At 36.4% G+C, this 26,931-nt stretch overlaps 2 protein-coding genes across 3 annotated transcripts in view; both read left to right on the plus strand.

Annotated features, from left to right (window-relative positions):
- Positions 1–3,317: 3,317 nt before the first annotated feature.
- On the plus strand, positions 3,318–26,643 carry LOC138305040 (uncharacterized). The gene is made up of 3 exons (XM_069245447.1): positions 3,318–3,410; positions 24,983–25,053; positions 25,512–26,643. The coding sequence occupies exons 1-3, from the start codon at positions 3,318–3,320 to the stop codon at positions 26,641–26,643; spliced, it is 1,296 nt and encodes a 431-aa protein (XP_069101548.1).
- The window catches only part of LOC138336867 (uncharacterized), a 39,537-nt gene continuing 24,654 nt past the window's right edge, over positions 12,049–26,931 (plus strand). Inside the window, exon 1 of one of the 2 annotated variants that reach the window (XM_069286471.1) lies at positions 12,049–12,189. The gene's annotated coding sequence lies outside the window, so the exon portion shown is untranslated. Of the gene's footprint in view, positions 12,190–17,034; positions 17,475–26,931 lie in introns of those variants that run through there. The other variant, XM_069286472.1, reaches the window with a different exon arrangement.

Consider the following 26,931-nt stretch of genomic DNA (forward strand, 5'->3'; position numbering starts at 1 on the left):
ACATCTAAATTGCATTTGTATGTTTATAGATAGAATTTGAAGACCAAATCCTATATAACTGACTGCATTTACAGGGAATGTCAAACTGATGATAGCCTGCGTTTTATTGTTTGTCACGTTATCGCTGCAATTTGAATCAAGGCTGAACCAAAGGTCAAGACTGGAATCTAAAATTCCCATTCACCAGTCTCTCAATAACTCACGCCGATACCTTGCTCTGCCCACCGTAAATGGTCATGTACACTTTGTCAATTTATAAATGTACAACTTCTAAAGAGTAAATGGTCATGTACACTTTGTCAATTTATAAATGTACAACTTATTCAATAACGTAGTTGTAATTTGACAGGCTCAAACGGGCCATCGTAGACAACTCAATTTCGGGTTTTTCTTGTCTAGAAACTGTTTCACAACAATTTGATTTCTCGATTGGTAGTTTGAAAGCTATATTGTATTTTTAGTTGAACCGTTCTCACTGCGAGCTATTTCCGCGAAATCTAATCGACTGCAAAATACGCGAGATGTAGCCAAAGCGAAAATGTGTAGGTTTATAGTATATAAAAGACAGATGTAGGATCATATCACAGCTTTCAAACTCACATACATTTTATTAACTACACTCACACATATCCGTAAGCTAGACTATACTTAATTGACATTAGTTGATAATTGGACATTTTTAAACAACTTGATAACGTCAAAAGGTAGTACAATCGGCGGTCTGAAAAAAAATCTTGGCAACATATGTTTCCAATCACACGTCATTCTCATATATAAGTACAATGGTATATATGTACTCGGCAACGCTTTTATTGTGAGAACCTTCCATGTGCGATTGTCTATATATTCTAATCTAAGGCCAAGTTCAAGTTCACGAGTTCGAAAATGTTTGATGAATCTTGTCTGGCATTAGTGCCAAACATACGTTTAGCATTGTATTAGAACCAACATATATCGTAAATTAACTTACATTTTCTGACATCTTAGTGAGTATATAACTTACCGAAAGACTGCCATTGTAGGAGGAAGATGACGAACTACACATTTAACACAATTTATAAAATCACGTAAAATATTTTGATTTTATATAAAAAGAAACATAATTTTTGTTTTTTAAGTTATCAATATTGGCTAGGTCTTGTTTCGTCTTTGTAAGTTGCAATAACTTTTGCCTGATCCAATGAAGAATATTGGCCTACATCAACTTAACTTTGTAGCGAGTTGTTCATTCTATTTGGAAAAGAAAACACATATATTTGAATAATCAAAAACAACAGCATTAAGCACCATAATCGTTATAAGTTGAATTACAATATAAGCAAATTACACACAATACATATGACTCTTAACAGCTTCAATGGGAACTCCATGTAATCATTTGTGAAATGACATTTCAATAAAAGTATTAGGTGTTACCGTTTACTACCTAGTTCCAGTATTTTTTTTTAAAAATCAGTGTGTAATATCACTGAAACTTAAAATGGAAAAATAAAAAACACAGGCACTGCCAACAAAGAAATATTTACAATACATACGTTTGTCATGAGCCAAGAAAAAGACCTCTTCTTTTGGTAGTTATATAACTCCCACTTTTTTGTGTCTATAATTAAATATGTCCCATCATGCGCATTCGTCAAGGTGAGCGGACGGTTTTACAACAGCTCCGTAAGTTTTTACAAATTTCTGCATCTATATATACGTTTTGGACACGTAAAGAAAAGGATGCACATGATGTGTGAACATTTCGAGATGATATTGTCAAATAGTGAAAACTATGTTGCATAAACTGGAACTAATGTATTTTCTAAATTGTGTGACCATGGTCAAGTGTGTAGTGACCGGTGAACTGTTCTCACGATAACACTATACATATATACGTACTGTACAAACTGTAAGCATGTTGACAAGGTACATATAAACAGCAATCGCCTGCATGAAATGTACGTAACTGAAAATCATGTCTAGTGTAAGTGATGAAAGTATCACAGAAGAAAAAACTGTGTTTGAAGAAAGCGAAATCAGTCTTACGTCCACACAAATAGACAGTGGCATTTATGAGTTGTTATCCGAGGAAGCGGGGTCGCTTACTAAATCAGACTTTAAATCATACATTAGAAGAGTATACAAATGTGATAGCGAAGCGTTGTTTAATGTTCGACAGTCGTTATATGATTGTGCTTTGAAGAGGATTCCTTCTACGCCGTTCGGAGTATTAGTGAAACGTACTAATGGCGGCAGCTCAAAGGCAGAAGAAAAACTTATAGACGATGTTTATCTTCTGTATCACTACATCGGGAGCAGCGTTGGTGTCGAGGAGCTGAAACTTGTTCTGCGATACAAGGATCGAAATAAGTCGAGAACAGATCTCGATACGACTAGTACAGGTACCGTTACTGAGAAACCAGTTGAGCGTAACGATAACGGTACTCCAGCGAATCGGCACATAGGTGTGGACGCCACGGAAGATCTATTTCGCCTACTTGTTGGGATGCGGTCCGAGATATTGGAACAGCTCAATTCTCTAGTACATACCTCAAATGTAGAGTTAAAGAGCATGAAGGACGAAATAAAAGAATTAAGGCATGACAATACAGAAAAGGGGAAGCGTATAGAATTACTCGAGAAAGAGCTCAATAAAATAAAAAGTGCATCCGGACATACTATAGACGGCAATATAGAAGCTAATACGACTGTATATGCGAATAGTTGTGATGCGCGAGATATTAAAGACACCCCGCAAAGTTCTGTAAAGAGCCAAATTCGGCTGATTAAAAGTTCATCTACCAACGCTTCTACTGGCGACGGTAAAAAATACTACCCGATTACCTTGGAACCAGAAACTGTTATAAAAAAAAACCAAGCTATGCGGAAAAAGCAAAAAGTGTAAAAGATGCATCTGCAGGTAGCACACGCGGTGTCCCACACTTTAATGATAAGTCAGTCACAGATAATTCATCAGCAAGACCTAGATATGTATTTCAAGGTGTACAGAGAAAGTGTAAGCCGAAACGCTTACTCATGTCCAGAATAAAAGCGGATGGTTCATCGAACGAAATCATCCAATCGATCATGTCATACGCAGCGGATCGTGGCGTTAAAATAACCTGGGTAAAACTGTTAAAATATTGGGACAGTGAGAACCCAACCTACACAGCAAGGGTAAATGTAGTGGAGAAAGACTACAAACTTGTCACAAATGGTTCATTCTGGCCAGAGGGTGAGTTAGTCCGCGATTGGTGGGATCGCGCGATCACCAAAGGAAACGCGCGAACCAGAATCTAAACGGTGGAACGAAACCGAGACGAATGGTTTTGGTAATGACGAATCTGAGTAATGACGAATCTGACTACGGAGACGATGACCACAGAACAGAAAAGAACAGGAACTATTACAATGATAAACGTCGTAACGTGAGTAGCTGGTATGATTACGACAATGATGTGTATTAGATACTGTATCAATTTGTTTCTTTGTTGTATGTTCATTCTAAACTAAACTGGAATGAAACTTCAAAGTTGGAATATTCGTGGTGTCATGTGCGGCACGCCATATTTTTGTGATACTCTTCGCAATGTTGATATAAGTTTTATCTCTGAACATTGGCTAATGCCGGAACAGCTTGATTTTCTGAACACTATTGATACAAGTTTTAAAGCATTTGGCAGATCCGACTGTAGAATAGCGATAGAGACAGAAAACAGATTCCGACGCGGTTTCGGAGGTGTTGCTATGTTGTGGCGTAAAGATTTGAAAGTCACTCCGCTTATTGAAGATGGTAATGACAGAATTATTAGTATATGTATAGACACCAAAAGTTCTTACGTGTACGTTATAGGTGTTCTTACGCCGTCTACTAATTTAGCTCATCAGGAATTTATTGATACAGTCTTATGTTTAAATGATCTGTATAACAAGTATATTGAAATGGGTTCTGTAATAGTAATGGGTGAGTTTAATGCACATCTATCAAAAAGGTGTGGCATTAAAAACCACAATGAAGCAAATGAGAGAGGTCTTGCCATAGAAAAATTTATACAAGACCACAATTTGATATCAGTTAATTCCCAAAGCTGGTCACATGGTCCTAACTATACATACATATCTGGTGATGGCAGTCATACGTCCATGATAGACCACATACTTATAGAAAATTCGAAAGTTGATTTGATAGATTACTGTTGTATAAATGATGACCACTCACTTAATATATCAGACCATCGTCCAATACAACTGAACTTTCGGACGATATGCCATAAGCGTGAGACTCAATCATTACGGCGATTAACTGGAAAAAGATAACGAGTTTGCACATCAGTAACTATCACAAACAGTTAGATATGCTATTGGATCAAATGAATAAACCAACAGATATATCTCAACTAGCTGATATAATGAATATCGCTGCGAAATCGTCATTTCCCGTTAAACGTTACAGACATTATTTAAAGCCCTACTGGAAATATAACAATGTGAAATCATTACATACCAATATGAGACATTTACGGTCAGTATGGATCGATGAAGGTCGTCCACGAGGGCACGCTCATAAAACGTATAATGAATACAAAGGCGCAAAGAAATTATTTCGAAATGAACTGAACCGTGCGCGCGAACAGTATGAACGGGAACAGTTCGAAAAACTGAAAAAAATTGGCAGAACTTGATATAGGAACATTCTATAAAGCTATACGAACAAAAAGGAGTATTAATAAACACTCGTCCTTGTATGAATTACTGATAGATGGACAGATATACACGACTCCGATATCTTGAGAGAAGCGTGGTATGAGCATTTTCGCGGGCTGTCTAGTCCATTAAACGAACCGCATTTTGATAATTCATTCAAAAAGCAAATTGAAAGCGAGGTCGAACATATGTATACCAATAGTTTTAACAACACTGATGGTGTTTGTGACTGACCTATTACAGTGTTAGAGGTGAAACAAGCTATGAAGTGTATGAATACTGGAAAAGCTGGCGGGCACGATGGTATCGTACTTGAACACATCAAATATGCCAGTAATAACATGTTAGATACAATTGTTTCGTGTTTTAATGGCATGATTGAAAGTGGGTTCTATCCTGAACATTTTAAATTTGGCGTAATTACTCTGTTTAAAGGTGGTAATCGTGACAGATCGTTAATGGACAATTACCGGGACATAACTTTAACACCTGTCTTGCAAAAACTGGTAGAAAAGGTTCTCTATTCTAGAATTATAAAGTTATGTAATGTCATGAATTTTCCCCATAAACTTCAACAAGGTTTCCGAGAGCAATGTGGAAGTATCGATTTCATATTATATTGAAAAGAAATCAAAAGTTTTCGCTGCCTTTCTAGATAACCAAAAAGCTTTTATTAGTGTATGGATAAACGGTCTTTTGTACAAAATATACAATTTGGGTTTTAATGGTAAATTTTGGAGACTTTTACGTGACTCGTTTACTAACGTGACGTCAGCGGTGCTATTTGACGGCAAACGTAGCAACTCGTATCCAATACACCAAGGGGTAGGTCAAGGTCGAGTATTCTCTGCATGGTGCTTTCTTGTAATGATCAATGATCTTGCCGTTGAAATAGATAGTCAGAACTTCGGGTTAAAAATCAAAGATATACACATACCTTGTGTACTACTAGCAGATGACACGTTATTACTATCTGCTTCGCCTTCTCTGCTCCAAAACCAGCTAGACACAGTATTTCTATACTCTACGAAGTGGCGTTTAAAGTACAACTCTGCTAAAAGTTCAATTATGGTATTCGAACATTCTCGCAAATCGCATGTTAATAATAATAACCAGATATCTTGTAATCTCGGAGAAAGAGCTGTTCCGCGTGCTAACCACAAAACATATGCCGGTATATCTTTTACGAGTAACTTACAATCCGACAACGGTATTACGGAGTCTTGCTTGAAAGGAAGGAAAACTCAATTCCCTTCTTGGCATTGGTCATGCTAATGGACTTAATCCTGTAACTAGTTTTAACATAATTAAGTCTGTCGTATACTCCAGTATGCTGTACGGATGTGAACTTTGGAATAGATATACAAAGAAATCCATCGAAGAATTAGAACTAGTACATATATATGCCTGTCGTCGCTGTATTGGATTACCAAAAAGGTCGTCTACACTAGTAACCACACAATGTTTGGGTGCGTTTGATATATGGCGTGAAGTAGAGATTAATAAAATGCTATTTTGGAATAAGTTGTGCCTGGGAAGTATCAAATATGTATGGAAAGCGTTGTTTATTGTAAGATTATATCAGTTCATGTTCGGAGAATGCTCAAAGGTACAAATCGGATTTATTCCAGATATATTTGATATTTTGAAGAAGTTCAATATTGATTGATTTATACCTGACTTTTTGACGAACGAATTTGTACCACCACAATTTTGTTGGAAACGCTTTGTAAAAAGATTTGTAACAGATTTTTATTTTTTGCATTGGAGAGACAAATTGTATAAAAAAGATGAATTAACTCGATGTGCTACAATACATAGTAATCAAGGAATCAACCCTGTACTAGAACTGAGCACAAAACAAAAATCTCACAAATGTATGTAGAATCTAGTAGATATTATGAAATATTCATTTGTGTTCGAACTTGATACTGTATTATGCAAACTATGTGGAAAACTTAGTGTTGATATTGTGCTTCACTTTTTGCTTGAATGTCCAAAACTGTTTCAAACTCGTGACATAATGATGGATGGAGTAGTGAACGCTATTGAGGTTCCCTCTTATATTTTGTTTGCAAATTTAAATGACAAAAACCAATGTAACTTCTTATTGGGAGATCGTTCCTGTGTGCAACTGCATGAGTACAAAGTATGAATGGGAAAATCTAATGGTGAATATGTCTGTAAATGTCCAGGAAATGCTGAAGGAAATGAACACAATTTTTGACTTTTCTGTATCATAATGTATTATTTATCATGTAAATATATGTACTGTAATATGTAAATTGATATATATTGTTTGATTGACATAATCTCTTATAAAAAGAGGAAATAAAGAATGTCTGTCTGTCCGTCTGTCTGTCTGTCATGTAGAATGTATTGTGTGCTAATAATGACACGTGAGTCTATATATTATAATGCTTTCATTTGGAGAGGGTGACATAGGTTTTTACTAGACATATAAAGTCATTAGCATACTATTTGTTTAATAGTAGGTTTCAAATTCAAGAAAATAAGCTCATATGAAAATAATTTAGTGAACGGTACGGTAGATATTAAGAATAGTCGTTGTATTTGTTTTGGACAAAAACATTATTAAAATGCATGTTTACGCATGAAATAATTGGAAACCCCCCAAATAAGTATAGAAAATTATGCTAGAGTGATTTTCTGAGGCAGTGCTCAGTAGCACAAAGGCACCATTTCGTACGTATACCGTGCCGAAAATTATAGTTGGCCGGCCGGTACGTATATTAGTTCTAGAAATTACGGTATATAGGTATTATAGACACATCGAATTATTTAATTCGTTCTTGTTACATTAATGCTACACACATACATTTATGTACCTTAGTTTATTATTCACGTACATGTACATATAACCGTCTAAATCGCGTGGTTTTGATTATTTTGGTGAATAATCTGGATAACGGCAGTAATAAGCAAATTATTGGCACTAGCAAATTGTTTTTCACAGCCATTTCTGAGAAAATAAAGATTGATTGTTTGTGACATTATCCCCTTCCGGTCTACGTTACGTGCACATAAACCTGCACGTAAGTGCGGAAAGTTACATACGGTTTCGTGAAACGCCCTTAAAATTTACGTACACGTAAAGATACGTGCACGTAAATCCTACTTGTACCCGTAAAGTTACGTGTGCTTTGTGAAACGGTACCAAGGGGTGGATATGACGACAGTGATAGTAACCCATTGAGTATCGAAGATGGTCCAGGAGTGGATATAACGGTAGTGATTGTAATCTTTGGAGTATCGAGGATGGTCCAGGGGTGAATATAACGACAGTGAATGTAACCCCTTGAGTATCGAAGATGGTCCAGGAGTGGATATAACGGTAGTGATTGTAATCTTTGGAGTATCGAGGATGGTCCAGGGGTGAGTATAACGACAGTGAATGTAATCCCTAGGGTATTCATGATTGTCCATGGGTATACATGATGGTCCATGGGTATACATGATGGTCCATGGGTATACATGATGGTCCATGGGTATACATGATTGTCCATGGGTATACATGATGGTCCATGGGTATACATGATGGTCCATGGGTATACATGATGGTCCATGGGTATACATGATTGTCCATGGGTATACATGATGTCCATGGGTATACATGATGTCCATGGGTATACATGATGGTCCATGGTATACTGATGGTATACATGATGTCCATGGGTATACATGATGGTCCATGGGTATACATGATGGTCCATGGTATACATGATGTCCATGGGTATACATGATGGTCCATGGGTATACATGATGTCCATGGTATACATGATGTCCATGGGTATACATGATGTCCATGGGTATACATGATGGTCCATGGGTATACATGATGTCCATGGGTATACATGATGGTCCATGGGTATACATGATGTCTGGTATACATGATGTCCATGGGTATACATGATGTCCATGGGTATACAATGTCATGGTATACATGTGGCATGGTAACATGATGGTCCATGTTACATGATGGTCCATGGGTATACATGATGGTCATGGGTATACATGATGGTCCAGGAATGGGTATACATGATGGTCCATGGGTATACATGATGGTCCATGGGTATACATGATGGTCCATGGGTATACATGATTGTCCATGGGTATACATGATGGTCCATGGGTATACATGATGGTCCATGGGTATACATGATGGTCCATGGGTATACATGATGGTCCATGGGTATACATGATGGTCCATGGGTATACATGATGGTCCATGGTATACATGATGGTCCATGGGTATACATGATGGTCCATGGGTATACATGATGGTCCATGGGTATACATGATGGTCCATGGGTATACATGATGGTCCATGGGTATACATGATGGTCCATGGGTATACATGATGGTCCATGGGTATACATGATGGTCCATGGGTATACATGATGGTCCATGGGTATACATGATGGTCCATGGGTATACATGATGGTCCATGGGTATACATGATGGTCCATGGGTATACATGATGGTCCATGGGTATACATGATGGTCCATGGGTATACATGATTGTCCATGGGTATACATGATTGTCCATGGGTATACATGATGGTCCATGGGTATACATGATGGTCCATGGGTATACATGATGGTCCATGGGTATACATGATGGTCCATGGGTATACATGATGGTCCATGGGTATACATGATGGTCCATGGGTATACATGATGGTCCATGGGTATACATGATGGTCCATGGGTATACATGATGGTCCATGGGTATACATGATGGTCCATGGGTATACATGATGGTCCATGGGTATACATGATGGTCCATGGGTATACATGATGGTCCATGGGTATACATGATGGTCCATGGGTATACATGATGGTCCATGGGTATACATGATGGTCCATGGGTATACATGATGGTCCATGGGTATACATGATGGTCCATGGGTATACATGATGGTCCATGGGTATACATGATGGTCCATGGGTATACATGATGGTCCATGGGTATACATGATGGTCCATGGGTATACATGATGGTCCATGGGTATACATGATTGTCCATGGGTATACATGATGGTCCATGGGTATACATGATGGTCCATGGGTATACATGATGGTCCATGGGTATACATGATGGTCCATGGGTATACATGATGGTCCATGGGTATACATGATGGTCCATGGGTATACATGATGGTCCATGGGTATACATGATTGTCCATGGGTATACATGATGGTCCATGGGTATACATGATGGTCCATGGGTATACATGATGGTCCATGGGTATACATGATGGTCCATGGGTATACATGATGGTCCATGGGTATACATGATGGTCCATGGGTATACATGATGGTCCATGGGTATACATGATGGTCCATGGGTATACATGATGGTCCATGGGTATACATGATGGTCCATGGGTATACATGATGGTCCATAAGCGGATATAACGACAGTGATAGTAACCCCCTGGGGTATAGAGAATGGTCGGTCCAGGGATGGATATAATCACAGTGAATGTAATCCCTTGGAATATCTTGGATGGTCCAGGATTGATATAACGTCGGTGATAGTAACCCCTGGAGTATCGAATATGGTCCGAGAGTTGATATTACGATAGTGATAGTAACCACTGAAGCATAGAAAATGGTCCAGGGATGGATCATAGTAATTATTGGAATATCGAGGATGTATGTGTGTAGCGTGAGATACTCTATCCTGACACAATACTTTGACATTATGACAGATCTGGGCTAACGTGTGTGGTGAGTGTAGTGATAACTGTTGTGTCATGGTCGTGCTATCTACAGATACTACAGAACCTATAGCCTTTAAAGCCCTATCCCACAAAACTGTACTACCGTAATCAACCACAGGCTTCTGATGTGGTTATATAATACTGATAACATGAAAACGAGTCATGATCTGTACATTTTCTTGGGTATACAGATGGTATACAGTACCAGTGACACCTGTCTAATACGACAACATGGGTGATAACCCAATATGGCCGGATTAAACAAATTATCGGAAAGCTAAGGTATTGTTGTTCATTCCACTTGGTATAAGGGGATACACTGTGGGAGTCTGATTTGACAAGATGTCGGAAAAGTAATGTGTCGGATTAGATATGTTTCACTGTATCACCACGGCCAGACGATATGTACCTTTTCAATGTATAACCACGGGCAGACGATATGTACCTTTTCACCGTATACGATATGTACTTTTTCACTGTATAACCACGGCCAGACGATATGTACCTTTTCACTGTATAACCACGGCCAGACGATATGTACCTTTTCACTGTTTAACCACGGCCAGACGATATGTACCTTTTCCTCTCAAGGAAAACGTGTTGAGTTAGTCTAAGATTTGCCTTACTCTTATTTCGTCACCATTATTCGTAATGTTATTGTTTGGCCTTGACATTGGAATGGCGACACGTGTTGTTTATTTACAGTCTGTAATTACGTTCTATGTATCGATTCACTGAACGTTAATTAATTAGTGCTTCAGTCGTTATTGTGTGTTCTAATTAACAATTAGAATCAATAAAACAATCAGTCTCCTACAGTCTCCTATAGGACGCGTTTCCCTACATATTTATGAAATATGTTTACAGTATCATGAACACCTGTGTTTTCAACTCATTTGTAAATTAACAATAAAAATATTTTTGATCCAAATACTACATTATTCTTAAAATTATTTCCCATATCATATATTGTTATGTTTGCACGTATCTATAAATATGTACTTCATTTTATTATTATGATATTTTACTGGTAAGGTATATATAACGGAAATACATAGTTCATCTATATCGGGTATACATGTCACAGATGTCTAGGTATTAACACCCAATGTTGATATTTCCCTAACATTTTTATATCTCATTCATAAAGCATCAACACCGTATGTTACATTGTGTTTCATGCTATATATACGCGTCATACTGTTAGCGTTTGGATTTATTTTATCGATAGTGAATTTTAGAAATAATGATGTACATTTCTATCAAAATAGCTCGAAATATTTAATTTGTTTACTTATTGACGGCTTAGTTTCTTACTTTAATCGCGATATATCTTAGTACAAAATCTGTATGACAAGAACAATCTGTCGCATTTTGCACAAAGAATCTACCAACAATTTCACATGATAAATAAATTGTTTCAATATTAATTTATAATTTTTTCATATTCTTTCTTTCAAAATATATGTGGATACAAAGCATTGTGAGCCATCCATATACTGAATAGCTAAATATTCTCTGACTATTCCCACCCAGAACGTACCACCTAGAGTATATTCACTGGTCCGCGTTATTGATCGGTATAGTCCTACACACATATATATCTATCCACACAGTATCAGAATGCATAATTAATGCACGTGCTTTGCCCGTAACTATCATTAATAACATGTGTCCACACCTGCACGTGGACGTACCGTTACGTGAATTTGTCGAGGACATTTAACCAACAATTCCAAATCGTCATTTTAAGGTAAGATTACTTATTTCCAAGCTTTTTGCTCTAATAATCACATAGAACGGTTTATTTATTTATAACAATGAACTTTTGTTCGTGTTTCACGGTCGCCCAGTCGGTGCTAACTTGTAGACAGTGATAGAGTCTGCTTATGATGCGTGAAACACAGGGGAGTGTGATAGGTCCTGTGGAGATAAAGGTCAGTGTACCAAATAATAAACGGAACGAGAAAAAGTATGTAACACAAATCATATGGTAACATGTCCCTGTGTTGTAGCAATTTGATGACCGGGTCAAGGTCGGACCATTTAAAACATTGGTATAGGTCACTATAAGAGGAATCAAATTATTACTAAGGTCTATAATCATGAATTATATCGATTTTGACCCAATGACCTATTTGGTCACAATTTGACGTAGACTTGCATATGACCTACATAGACTACAAACTGTATCATACCCGAAGTGACAAACATGCAGGCGTTTGTATGTATAGTAAGGTCAAGGTTACATCAAATGGAACTTGACCGTACTGTTTGAGTACCGAACAATTGTGACTTTGATTATATCGACAAACCATTCAGCGAGTTTCTTTGAATTCAGTAATAAGGTCAAAGTAATAAAAAACATAATAATAATACTTAACTTACAATATGGAATTTGCCTTAATCAACGCTGATACAAGAACAGGCAGGTTTTCCCGCAAGTACTTGCCGAAAACATGTACTTTAACTATTTTGGGAGTAATTGTTTTAGCGACGATTAAACTAGTTTCTTTTGGAAAGGCACAAAGAACCGTAATGAGACTAAGTAATCTCGCCAATATCAAAAGGTAATGAAGAAAAGTTCAGCTTCGGATGTTTTATTGGAAAGCATCCAATACACACATAATATGATATTGGTAATAGTGGTGTTGTATTGTTTTGAATATAAACAGTGTGCACTATACAGTTACTGGCTCCAAACTACTATCGGGGATGGTATGGATCAATACAGGTTCCTACTAACGACATAGTCATAGCTTTACCACAGCACCACATGTAATAATACACACATCAAGTTTTATAACTTAGTCCTGCAGACGAACCCGTAATGTGAAGCGGGTTGATATATTTCATCTCATCCATAAATCCATCATTTGTCGCGAACAAACGACCTTGACCCATTCGGAGACGCGGCGGTACCAACATCGATCTGTTGTCATATTGTGTCGACTTTGACTTGTAAAGATGGCTTCCACCGAAAGCCCAATTTCTGCTTATCTGTAGCCGTTCGCTTCACTGTCGCCATGTTGTGATCCTGTAGCAATGAAATGAAGCAGTAAGCAAATGCTTACTGTTTATTAAAATGTTATGCCAACAGAATTAGACTTGCATCCAAGTATTTTATGAACACATGTGCATATTTGTAGATGATGTCCCACAATATATCTGATTTACATTTTAGAGCTCCATTCAATGCCGTACATATTAATTCTCACAATAGGCCTGTGCAACCTGGCTTTGACTTATAAGTAAAGAACGCTTCCTCTCCCGCGACACATATTTCTGCTTGTTAAGTACTTTTACGCGAATTTACATTCACACCTAAAATTTGATAGGAATATCCTTCTTAAGCCACCCTTAGTTTGTATTATGGTCCTGTTTTGTATTGGAAATACCGAAAATTTATTTATTTATTTTGCAATCTAAACATTTGATTCCTCTATTTAACATTATTATTTTTCATCGCGATCAACACATCTTTTTTTAAACAATATTTATCACTTTACATAAAAAAGTCATTAATGGATCTTAATGTAACTTTATGGAACAGAATGTGTAATAAATGTTTGTAACTGTATCTAGTTTGATTTTTTTTTATTTAAACATATTTTATTTGCAATTTTTACAATACAAAAAGGATTGGGCACAAATTAAAAAAAACTTATTGTCACCCGAGCCGGGAAGGACCTGATTAAAATGTTTAAGCAAGTTAAAAATAGTAATGTAGTATTCTAATTAAATCAATTTGAATCTTTAATAAACTGCTGAGTGTATTGGCAAATAGTTTTGTTTTCTTGATTTGACAACATAGAATTTCCAAATAGAAGTAGATTTAGGTCTAGCGGGATAACGTTATTATATCTAGTATATGGTGACAATGATATATTCTTACGTTAATGCTTTAATCATCAACTGTAGATCACCTTCTTGAACCTTCTCCATTCCTGAACAATACACGGGGGACTTAGTTGGTAGGTATCACTTCAAATTCTCTATCGTTTATGACGATTTTATCGGAAATGTTCCACAGTACCATATCTACTTAACGTGAGCACTATAGATCTTTTTGATAACCTGGTAGGTATTCGTTCCACATACACGTTTTCTAGCTAGATACTCAAAAATAGTTATAGTCCTCGAAAGAATCATTTCTCTACTTTCTTGCCAGCTAAATTTTGTGCGGATTTTATTACGACTGCCGTCTAACAAATAGCTGTGTTTTACTAACTGATGTATTTATTGTCCCAGCTTGTTCCAAAGTAATGCTAAAGTATGTCTGGAAGGTTAGTACATGAAAGTGAAATAATCATTCTAAAACACGCATATTGTTGAAATATAAAAGAAGAAAAAAAGATATTTGATAAATAAATTAAGGAAAGCGATCATCTACATATATTAAAGTTCACCGTTCGGCATATTTAAATACCGATTTAAAAATTGGCATGGTATTCAAAACACTACGCTAGAAATAGCCTAAAACAAACTCTACTACATCTAACACTATCCCTTCATACCTTGGTCATATGCGTCTAACATCGCTTTCAAGTTATCTGTGGTCGGTACCTAAGCTTGTCATTTTATAGCCACTGTGTGGATCAAAGTATGAGCGACATTTTATCACTCAGCCAAAATTATTTCAACTGTCTCTGTGTAGTCGATTTTATAACTTATGTAAGGAAAAATATAGACTGTCGATATATAACTTATTTACCACCCCTTAGATAATTCTTCAATAATATCAACTTTGATTTTCCCAAGAAAAATGTTCATTGTTGCAATGTTCATGAACCTGTTTATGAACATTTCTTTCTTGTCTTTTTTCTTTCTTTTCTCTCTTATTTCTTTCTTTCTTTTTCCTTTTTTATTCTCTTTCTTTCTTTCATTTCTTTCTTTCATTTCTTTCTTTCTCTCTTTCTTACTTTCATTTCTTTCTTTCATTTCTTTCTTTCTCTCTTTCTTACTTTCATTTCTTTCGTTCTTTCTTTCTTTATAAACTTACTAAATAAGCCTCCTACTAGGTACGTGATTCATGCTGGTAGTTCTAGAGTATGAATAGCCATGTTACTGTTAAAACAGACATCGAATTAAAATTTCATGAGAAAATATTGATGCAGCACATTAACTTGTGTACTTTAGTCGATTCGTCATCGATTTAAGCACATGGTAGAAAAGCATCAGAACTTGTATGCAACAACTGGTTGAGATTATATCAAGCTTGATATGTTATATTTAGAAAGTTCATTGTTTAATGTGGACAATGAAAATGCCCCTATTACTTATAGTAGGTTCACATGTCATGACATAAACGAATGATGTCACCATCAAAAAGTTCAAAGGTCACAACCAAAAGCCCTTGATAAACTAGTTTATAGGTTGTAAAAATATTCATATCAGTTTAAAACATTACTGCACGACATTGCCGTTGACAGGTTCTATGGTCAAAGCAGACATGCGTTGATTTGATTGCAAATTCTAAGGTCATGATATACAATCGTTGAGAATAGGTTAAGAGGTCAAGGTCAAGGTCAAGAATCTATGAAGACAGGTTAATAGTTCATTTAAAGATAGCAGATTCAAAAGTTGCCATTTGCAGGGGTTGAAGACAACGTACAAATGTCACAGAACTGAATGGAACTGAATGAGACTAGCAATTCTACATAACATATAGTTTTCGAACAAAATTACTTCGCACAAAAAAAAACAATTTATGATACAGTCTATATATCTGTACATTTTTGTCATAATCTGTCGTCAGTGTTAAACTTAGCATTTGTCAACGATTAGTGCTTACAAGACAACGACAAGTTATCACTCTTGGATACTGAACACCTGTTATCACTTTTCTTATGTGCCGATGTATATGGTATCCTACTAGTTGAACATGTCGTACGGGTTATTACCCCAAATTATGTTCAACCAGTAGGATACAAGCTTTATCTATTAATAGTAATTAATTCAGCAAGGATCCAATACCTTATGGAGGATGAGTATGGAAATAGAAAAGTCTTAAAGAATAACATTTAAATCAGCAAGAATCACTTTGCCTTTTTTAGTTTTTGTTCGTAATGTAAAAGAAAAATTGCTAATTTTCATTAAATGGTCAAAATAAAGTTTATTGAGGTCTTTTCAATAAAAAATATGACGTGTTTTGTTCAAATAAAACTCTCAGCTTACATCATACCTTACAAAAACTAAGGAAGTAAAGAAGCTGCATAGCATCATCCAAGGCAAATACAATCGATAAATACGATACACGTGTTTTGAGTAGTTGATGGATAGCAATGAGTAATACTACCTTTGCAATATTCATGCCTTGCAGCCCAGTCATAATTCGGCAAACATAATCGATAAATAGGTTACATATATTTCAGGGTAGATAACAAATAGCGAGGAATGATTCTATTCTTACATTATTCATAAAATGCAACGTTCAACACAAAAAGTGAAACAAATTTCTAAAAGCCAATACTGCGCACTTCTGCTTGTTTGTCTAAACTAATCGATAGATAACCCGTCTCTAATGAAATTACCGGAATAAATACTGTACATATTTAGTATGTCATAAACGTATATATAGTCTACCGGTGGGTACGGAATAGCTTTTGCTTTCCAGTCGGACCTGTTTTCCGGCGAAGAGTGCCTGTGTCTCCGGGGAGTTTCCCGTATTGATCTCAGCATCCATTCCGTATACACGGAGTCTAACGAATATTCCAGGTGAATGTGTGTGTAACGCTCAGCAATGCAGCAACAGCGATCAGGCTAAGTGGACATACTACGGGATATACGTTCCAGAGGAAAGCCAGGGAGTTCCCTTCTTTGTTCGGATATGTAGACAGGGAGAGGTATCTATATCTCTAGATGTCCATGGATTAGTGCTTTACAGTTGTTAATCGTAGTGTAGCGGGAAAACTTCGATCTGACGGATACTATTCTCCAAGACTTTCCAATTCCAATGATCTAGAAACTTCCGCTTGTATTACGACGATAGTGTTTTATTTCAAAGTGAAGTACCAATCCATCGGAGTAGATAAAAAGGTAAGAGCGTCGCAATAATATATCACTTTGGCTTTCATTGGCTTTTGAGCTCATAAAATAGTTTTCTGTTCAAAATGATTTTCGTTAGAAATTTCCTTAAGTCTTTCCGATAAACGGATATTGACTTGGCTCGAAATTTAAACTTCATCAAGTGTTGTTACTCACTAATTGGTCTAAACTGTAATTGTCTTACTCTATCACTAAAACATATTTCCTGGAAGTGCGTGTGTCGTCTATGTGGCACATACATGTACTAACTTTTAGGTCCCACAGCTGAATGAATCAAAAGTTGACTTCCGAAATGAAAGTTCTAAGTGATGTTAATCAAATTATTTTGATCTCTTATTAATATAGACAAAATGCTGAAGGACAATGCAAGCTCCTCGTAAGCGAAAACTTAATTTTAGTTAAATTTACACAAATGAGCAATACTAGATTGAGGACAGAACTCTCAAAATCCATTACAGAATACTAAATATCGATCTGAACAGAGGTTTCCGAAATAAGAAGAAGAGAACCAGGTGTTCCGGAATCTCAAATTGGATCGCCAACTGCAAACAAATCGTCCTTCATCTGTCGAAATCTTTGTTGGAAGATTTTTTGTGTAATAGTTGAAATCCTTTAAGAAAGTCATATAGATAAAAACATAAAAGCTGAGTAAGCAAAAATAAATAAATAAATAAACATTTAGGTACTTTAATTTGTAAAGCTAACAAGCAGATGGAAAAGTATCCTATCTAATGGATTGAAAATGGATCTTAGTGTATTAAAATTACTTTAAGTATCCTTATCATTAGCCAGAAATATTATCATTTGGGACTCCACAATGGTTCTTATTACATTGATATCCAGGAAATTATGTCTGAACAACGATAATACCCGGAGTGTCGTGTCTAGAGGAAATAGGGACCTCTGACAAAACAGCGATTTAATGAAGCCATTGTGCAAAATATCAAGCTTATTCTATGTTCATTTGCGGAATAAAAAGTGTTGACAAAACCGGAAATGATCCGAAAGTTGTTCTACGCATGCGTTTCAGCCATCAGTGAGTGATGAGACGGTAAATTACATTTCTGTTTAATGTCTGTTTCAAGATTCTGTCAACATTCTATGAATATCGGTGTAAACTAATCCTCCTTCGGGACACACGCACCCTACTCTCTTCTGTGATGTTCTGAATCAATAACACAGTGTTTACAAAACTCGGGTCATTATTAACTCCCATGATACATTTGTAGGTGGTATGGTGAGGAGGTTTCTGAATGACGAGATACTGAGTCGATAAATTAGGCGTGTTTATCTTATCAATTTAGCAATGAATAATATGTAAAATCCAAACCAACATTTAATTTAATCAATTTCAAGATTAGTGGTTTTTAATAGAATTTAAGCTGTTGGGGTATTTTATTGCGTTGATTTCAATTTTGGTTTTTGTGAAACTTTCTGCTTCGTAGAAAACAATAATATTCACATGTAGAAAAACTGATTTTGTTTATTATAATGTCGTACAATTTTGCTTTTTTATTCTTTTTTAAAATTTAAAACTGCTGTAGATATTTTCCTCGGTGTTTTCTATTTAAGGTAAACAGCACCACTGGAAAAAAATCATTGAAAGCATGAAATAATATTTATCTGATTCTGAAATTAGATTTGAAATTCTTATTGATCTTTGAAAATGAATGCAACCTACGTCATCAACCATATGCTGCAACTTACACATCTCGATAATAGTTTATGACAAGAAACAGTGAAGTCAAACTGGTCATTGAAGACATCCTAAACTATTAACCATCATATTACAGCTAATGATGTTAGAACAGTATTAACATGTTATTAGATCTACTTAGGATCAATGTTTCTGAGCGTCATTTACTTGTTTGTCAAATCACTGGAGGACTGGATAATTCATTTTCTAGCCTTATAATAATACGTTGACGGCTCGGAGAATATGAAGTCTAATGTCCCTCATGGCAAAGTCCGACTTCAATCTCTTGGTAACACTTTCCGATGTCTTCCTATTTGTATTGAGTGTCGGGGAACAAATTCGTCACAGACAATGTTTATTTATCAGGGAATCAAAAGAAAAGTCCAAATGAACATGGAGTGATATCCAAACACTTAATTTTTTGGCTATTTAAAATATATTAATATCTTCAGGTATGTTTTCGTTCTTGGTGACTCGGAACCTTAATGATTAATTCATGCGACAAATTTATAATAGTTCATGAAAAAAATCCACGAAAGCATAAATAATCATACAATTTTATTACATTTGTCTCTATGTGATAGCGATAATCTGATAAAGACGTGTATTCAGTAAGGTAACACTTCATTCAGTAGTATATCCCACTCTGCCACCTGCGCGGTACAAGAACATGCTAATCAGCCATGCCAATCCCCTTAGTGTAAAGAGATCCCAAAGGTGACGAATGGTATTTTTTCTCTATTAAAACAGAAGCAGACGAATAAGTATTCTCTTTATAACAAAAGTTACGTACATGTACTTTACACCATTACCATCATTAAAAATTTGGAGATTCTTATTTTACTACAAGATGAAAAAACATATTAAAAACAATTAATTGTGTCCCGAAAAAAATCTATGACAATATGGCGTATATGGAAGTATATATACACGATAAAACATCAGTCAGTTATTGTTCAAATGATGGGTATTCTTTATGCATTGATGGCGATGGAGCATCTTTAAAGTAAATGAATTACTATCATTTCTGTTAAGTCTGGGTGACAAACACAAAGATTTCCTGATAAACGCCCCCATTTGATGGCAACAAGTGAAGCATTATCCAGAAAAAAAAATTAAAAATTAAAATTTCGTAGTAATAAGTCGATAGGGTTGCAGCATGGCGCAGTACAATACCTTACGGCTAGAAATACTTCGCTGTATATATTACAAATCTTGAACAGATTATATACTTCAAATGTCATTAAAACCATATAGCAAACATGTAGAATTTGTTATTTTAGAAAGAACTCTACTGACAGAAATCTATGTGAACTACTGCTTAACTGCATGCAAAATATCCTGTACGAGAATATACTACATTTGAAAGTGTAACACCCCAAGGACTGAACTATTTGCTCACTTCAGCTTTTATTATGGAATATCGAAGTAAGAGCTATCTGGAAACCATTTCCATACAAATTCAAGCACCGGCAAAGTTTTTACGGGAACTTTAATGGAATGAATGGCATCATTTGAATTCCGATCGATATCCTCTCACAGCTTGTTGCGGTGTGTGTTATGTAACATTGAGATTTTTATGTAAAACTTTGTTTAAGAAGATTATTTGCATTCGAACTGTTTTAATGGCGTATTCCATGTTTGGTATTAACACAAAACGCAAGCTGTGCCAAATTTGAATCTGTTATGTTACTACAATGGGGTTAGGGGAAGGGGTGCTCGATGGCCGAGTGGTTAAGAACTCCAGAGATATTACAACACGTCCTTCACCTCTTGGTCGCGAGTTCGAATTTCATGTGGAACAGTTGCCAGATACTGACAAGATCTGGTGGGTTTTTTTTCTCTTGGTACTTCGGTTTTCCTCCGCCATCAAACCTGGCACATCCTTGCATGACCCTGACTGTTGATAGGATGTAAACCTAAACAAACCAAATGTTACTGTATTTCTACTTCTGAAAACATATTGATACTGTATGACGTAAAAAGTCGATATTTTTGTGGCTACAGCAAAACCACGAACATAAAAACAACAAATTTTTATTTTAATGTTTTTGACACTATTGCTCCATCGACTAATCACGGATATTTCTATCCAAAAAGTTATATGAAATCTACAAACCGCGAAAAAAGTACACACGAACAGTTAATGTTATGCAGTTTATAAGTATGATCTCATCTTCTATTATATATATTCAAAGAAAGCTTAAGTTTTGTTTAAAACAAAATAATGCATTCACCATAAAAGAAGAATTAATTGAATAATTGGCAAAACGAGATAGAAGAAATTATTGTTTTGTTTTCCCCAAATAGCAAGAAATACTCAAACAAAAATGTTGTATATCAAAAAAGGTCAATGTTCTTATTAGGAGTTCATGCTCTTCACATTAAGGAACCTTTATACTGCATAAACAACATTGCCATGTGCTTACTAATGAAGCAATATTACTCTAAGTTGAGTCTGTTGTGAACCTATGCCATTTCAAACCATGCCGTGGAATCAAAGCATCACTGCCTTGGTGTCAGGAAAATACGTTTCCAACCAACAGATCATAGTTGGGGGTTTCAGATTATTTTGAATTCACGAATGTATCGAGAACATGTTCATGCTAGTGTACTTCATGTTTTTGTATGCAGGTGAATATAACTCAATAATCATGTATGAACCTCGTATTGACAGGGAATTTATTTCAGCATGACCTCGATTTGTCATTGTCTAACCTTTTGCGCCGAATTTTTTTTGTTTTTCGAATACACTTTCCGGTACAGCGGAACGAAGATATATCTCGATAGTTTACAACTTCCTGTCTGTGTTATATGGACGACGATGTTACGTCACCAACCAATAAACATCTAGCGAAGTAATAAAGGCATGGGAACGAAGGAAAGAGTACACTGACTGAGGAATGATAATTAACGGCGAGTGTGGGACGACAGACAACTGCAGACCGGAAAACAGATTACGTTATGTGTTACTTTCATTTTTCAGTGAGGTTGACTCGGAGTAAGTGATATCGACCGCAGTCTTTACTGGGTCCTAAAAGTAAGCCATTGGAACTACACGCACCCATTTCCCACGAAATACGTAAGAAGTGCGATTGCACCTAAATGTATTTCATATGGAGCTCAGGTTGACAAAATGCCAACAGACCAATATGGATGATGATTAAAATGTTATTCCGTCCGTTCTTACCAGTGGAAATTTTGATAATAGTAAAACATATATATTTTTATAAGCAAATCTGCAGCACTGCAACACAATAAATATGATTCGACAATCTCCCTTCGAAACTGTCAATGGTTTGGTACCAAGCAGCCTTTTTCAGATGAGTTTTTGAAGTGCGCTTTTTGAAAAAGTTTATAACGATTTCCAGCTTAGCTCGAGATAATCTGGCCCTGACACCAGACTTAGACATTATGACAGATATATGTCTAGTGTAGGGCCAGAGCGCAGTGCTATATCAAAAGATGGAACTCGCCGACACCTATTGGTATCGGGCCAGGTTATCTCCTATTTAAACTGCTTACAAAACATTACCACCAAAACGTGTCACTTAACTTGGTCTTTTCAACAAATGAATAATTTATCTACCCATAACAATCCATTTTATCATCCATGCACGTTATATTATGTCAATACAATAGTTTCCTTTACGCAACTTTAAATATTCCTCCTCCTCGTGGCCATTTTCTCATTGTATGCAAATCGCCTCTAATTTCGACGGATTGCTATATTCGGGTAGATAAATTATTCATTTGTTGAAAAGACCAACATAAGTGGGGCTTCTCGAAGGTCAGCTGACTTGGAGATGATCTGGTCCGATACCAAACGGTGTCGGCGAGTTCCACCTTTTGATATAGCACTGCGCTCTGTCCCTACACCATCTATCTGTCATAATGTCTAAGTCTGGTGTCAGGGCCAGAGTATCTCGGGCTATATCCTGCTTAGCTTACGTTTTATTGAAGACTTTTTCGAAGACATGAACAAGAGTATACTTACACAATTTTCTCCAAGGAAACCCACAAGGATGCTAGTGACACATAATCCTTAATATTGTGTTAGCTAAAAGGGTTCTCAGATTAACAAGCAAGTGTCTGAGAACTAATGACTCACTGATGTCCGGCTAACGATGTTTCTTATGACCGCCCAGACTGGACATCTAACGTTACCACGTCTTTAAATGTTATTTCGTTGCATCTAATACGCTGGGGCCGAACCAGAAATCATTGGACGTAAAAGTAGATGTATAATAGGGGTTACCAAAATCGTCCTGATCCTTAATCCTAAGGATTAAAGGATCAATCAGTAGGATCACTCCTGACATGATCAAATGTATAATAGGGGTTACCTAAATCGTCCTGATCCTTAATCCTAAGGATTAAAGGATCAATCAGTAGGATCACTCCTGACATGATCCTTAAGGAGCAGGATCAGGATCGATTAAGGAACAGAATCGAGGAACATGACGTCAAAGATGAAAATACCTATTACACGTGAATGAATCGAATTTTAGGGTATCCAGTTACGTTCACTAGTCATTGTCTAGATTTACGGCTGAGTGAAATTGAATGGTTTCTTTCGAAATTTCAGTTACAGCTAACTTGTTAAGACAACCGAGGAACATGACGTCAAAGATGAAAATACCTATTACACGTGAATGAATCGAATTTTATGGTATTTAGTTACGTTCACTAGTCATTGTCTAGATTTACGGCTGAGTGAAACTGATAATATTCGACAAATTCAGGTATACTACCACACGTTGCATATATGACGTCGACAACTGTCAGGGTGAAAACATTTTATCAGCCGTGACATGGATGAATTAATTCATGTGACTTGAACAATATTGATGACGTCAGTTGGGGTAGCTATGATATATAACAGACCGCAACCTTTAGTCGGCATCTACTTGCATGTATGGCTCAAGCACAGTTGGACTGTGTTAATACCGAGGACATCATAATTCCACATGTCGGCAAAAACAGAATTGTTTGTCGTCTAGGATTGCACCACGGCATTTCAGTGTCGAAAAATAAGGACCAGGTTAGGATTCATTTCCGAGAACACGGGAAAAGTGTAAGCATATCTGTCGACTTTTTCAAAAGAATGATGTTTCTCTCTGAAAGTTTAATGTGTATCTGTGCAGTAGTGGAAGGTTAGAATGTTATTACAAACGGACTCCGCTCGACATGTCTACATATACCCAACCCATCACCAAATGAAAAATTGCTTAGATCGTATGAACAGTTTTACAGATTGGCCTAATCAAATAACACAACAACCGTACGAACTCGCTTGTAACGGATTCTTCTACCAAGGCAGAGGAGACAGAGTCGTTTGTTTCATGTGTGGAGTGACATTGAAGTGTTGGGAGCGAAGCGACAACATCTTGGAGGAGCATAGAAAATATTCCAAAGATTGCGCCTATTTACGGCTTGTTTTCTCATAGTAAGAGATTGCGTCGTTTATAATAGTTGGATGGAAACAGACTTGATTTCTAAGAGACTCAAAGATCTAACGATAGAACTGATTCAACGAAAGTCACATACTAGAATCGTTAGAGACTTATTTTGTGCTGCCTATGCCTTCATCGTACAACCTATCATCAACGATTTATTTGTTTGTAGTGGATGCATCGAAGAGCTAGCCAATCAGGAAGGACATACATGTATTTTACTTACATATGAAGAAAGAGTAAATATATACTTTGAGCAAGCTCTCGCCACATCTAATCTTTTGGACGTAGAGAAACTTTGGCGTGAGTTTTTAATAACATCTTGTGTACCTTCTATCCTTCTACAGACATTGATAAATGAGGAATACTTCCAAGACAAGGAATACGTAAAACAACACTTTTCTAAAAGAATTCGCAAGTGGGTTAAAAGGATCGAAAGATATAAGTTAGATTTTCTATAAAAACGTAACAATGATTGATCTAGATAATCTATTGAATCTTGTGTATGCTAATCATGTGTGTGAAATTGTTACTTCTAAACAATATAATATCACTGAATCGTTAAGATATATCGATGATGTAGTAGTGATTCGTGATTTTATAAAAGAACTACTCAACTGTGATATTTCACGCTCTGTGAGGAACGCTTACCTGGGTCAATTGTGCCGTGCCGAATGGAGAAACACTGAACTGAAGACTGAGGGATGGAAGAATAAAATATGTGAAATGGCGAAACGTATGATAATTTTAAAGAACAGATTATTATGAATCTTGATAACTGTAATTCCTGTATATCATACACGCACACGCATATATTGATATATATATATTAAAGTTTCATACAAAAAATGGCTTGGGTTTTTTTTTCATTTGCAGAATGGTGTTGAGCGTTAAAGATAAAAGAGCTATAGATGACGTATATTTTAATACCGAGAACGGAGGTGCTTATCTGAGCCCCGGAAAGGTTTACCAAGTACTAAAGGCAGCAGGTTACAGTCAATTAGGTCTTCATAAGATAAGACGATATATTCAAAGTTTAGATAGTTACAGTCTTCAGAAACCGTCGAGACATAGGTTCAGACGAGCGAGAGTGGAGGTATCAGGACCTTTCGAACAATATGACGCTGACTTAGCAGATGTAAGCAACCTATCCAGTGAAAACGATGGTATTCGTTTCCTGTTAATAGTCATCGATGTATTCAGTCGATTTCTTTGGGTGGAACCTTTGCGATCGAAAACTGGAAAGGAGGTATTAAAAGCCTTCGATAGAATCGTTAAAAGAGGAGTCATACCTAAGCGTCTGCGAAGTGATGGAGGAAGCGAGTTTAATAACCAGTGGTTAAAAAAATGGTGCAAAGAACACGACGTTCATTATTTCACGACCAAAAACGTCGTTAAAGCTAACTATTCTGAGCGCGTTATCCGCACCCTAAAGACCATGTTGTATAGGTTTTTCACAAAACAGAGATCCTATAGGTACATAGACGATCTACAGGACTTCGTTAGCAGTTACAACGCGACTCCTCACCGATCATTACATAATGTCGCTCCTAAAGACGTAAATGATCGTAACAAAGCTGATCTGTTTGCCTATATGTATCTTCGTCGACCAAAACAGGCATTAAAATCTTCGACAAAAAGATCTAAAACACCTTACGCATTCAAGATAGGCAGTCTAGTAAGAATCTCGCACATTAGGAAACCGTTTGATCGCGCATATCAACAAAAGTGGACTTCTGAAATATTTAAAATTAGAAGGAGATTCTTAATACAGAACATCCCCCAATATCAATTAGAGGACTTTCAAAATGAGAAGATCGACGGCAACTTTTATCAAGCGGAATTGCAGAGAGTAGATAAAGACCAAAACACATTATGGTTTATCGAGCAAAAATTACGAAAACGTAAGCGACAAGGTCAGGTAGAGTGGTTAGTGAAATTCGATGGTTGGCCCTCAAAGTATAACCAGTGGATTGCTCAGAAAGACATATCAGAGGTGCAAACGTGATCAAAGATGTCACACTACGTGGTGATACACAGTGATGGGAGTACAAAATACTTTCCAGATTGCAGAGAGTAGATAAAGACCAAAACACATTATGGTTTATCGAGCAAAAATTACGAAAACGTAAGCGACAAGGTCAGGTAGAGTGGTTAGTGAAATTCGATGGTTGGCCCTCAAAGTATAACCAGTGGATTGCTCAGAAAGACATATCAGAGGTGCAAACGTGATCAAAGATGTCACACTACGTGGTGATACACAGTGATGGGAGTACAAAATACTTTCCAGAGAACA

The sequence above is a fragment of the Argopecten irradians genome, chromosome 12 (genome assembly GCF_041381155.1).
Source record: "Argopecten irradians isolate NY chromosome 12, Ai_NY, whole genome shotgun sequence".
Lineage (NCBI taxonomy): Eukaryota > Metazoa > Mollusca > Bivalvia > Pectinida > Pectinidae > Argopecten > Argopecten irradians.

Excerpts from the sequence above, each read along its gene's own strand:
- LOC138305040 (XM_069245447.1), top strand. The coding sequence starts at position 3,318 with ATGACGAATCTGAGTAATGACGAATCTGACTACGGAGACGATGACCAC. Across the intron at positions 3,411-24,982 it reads ACAATGATAAACGTCGTAAC|ACATTGATAAATGAGGAATA; the intron begins GTGAGTAGCTGG and ends ATCCTTCTACAG. Across the intron at positions 25,054-25,511 it reads TTTTCTAAAAGAATTCGCAA|AATGGTGTTGAGCGTTAAAG; the intron begins GTGGGTTAAAAG and ends TTTCATTTGCAG.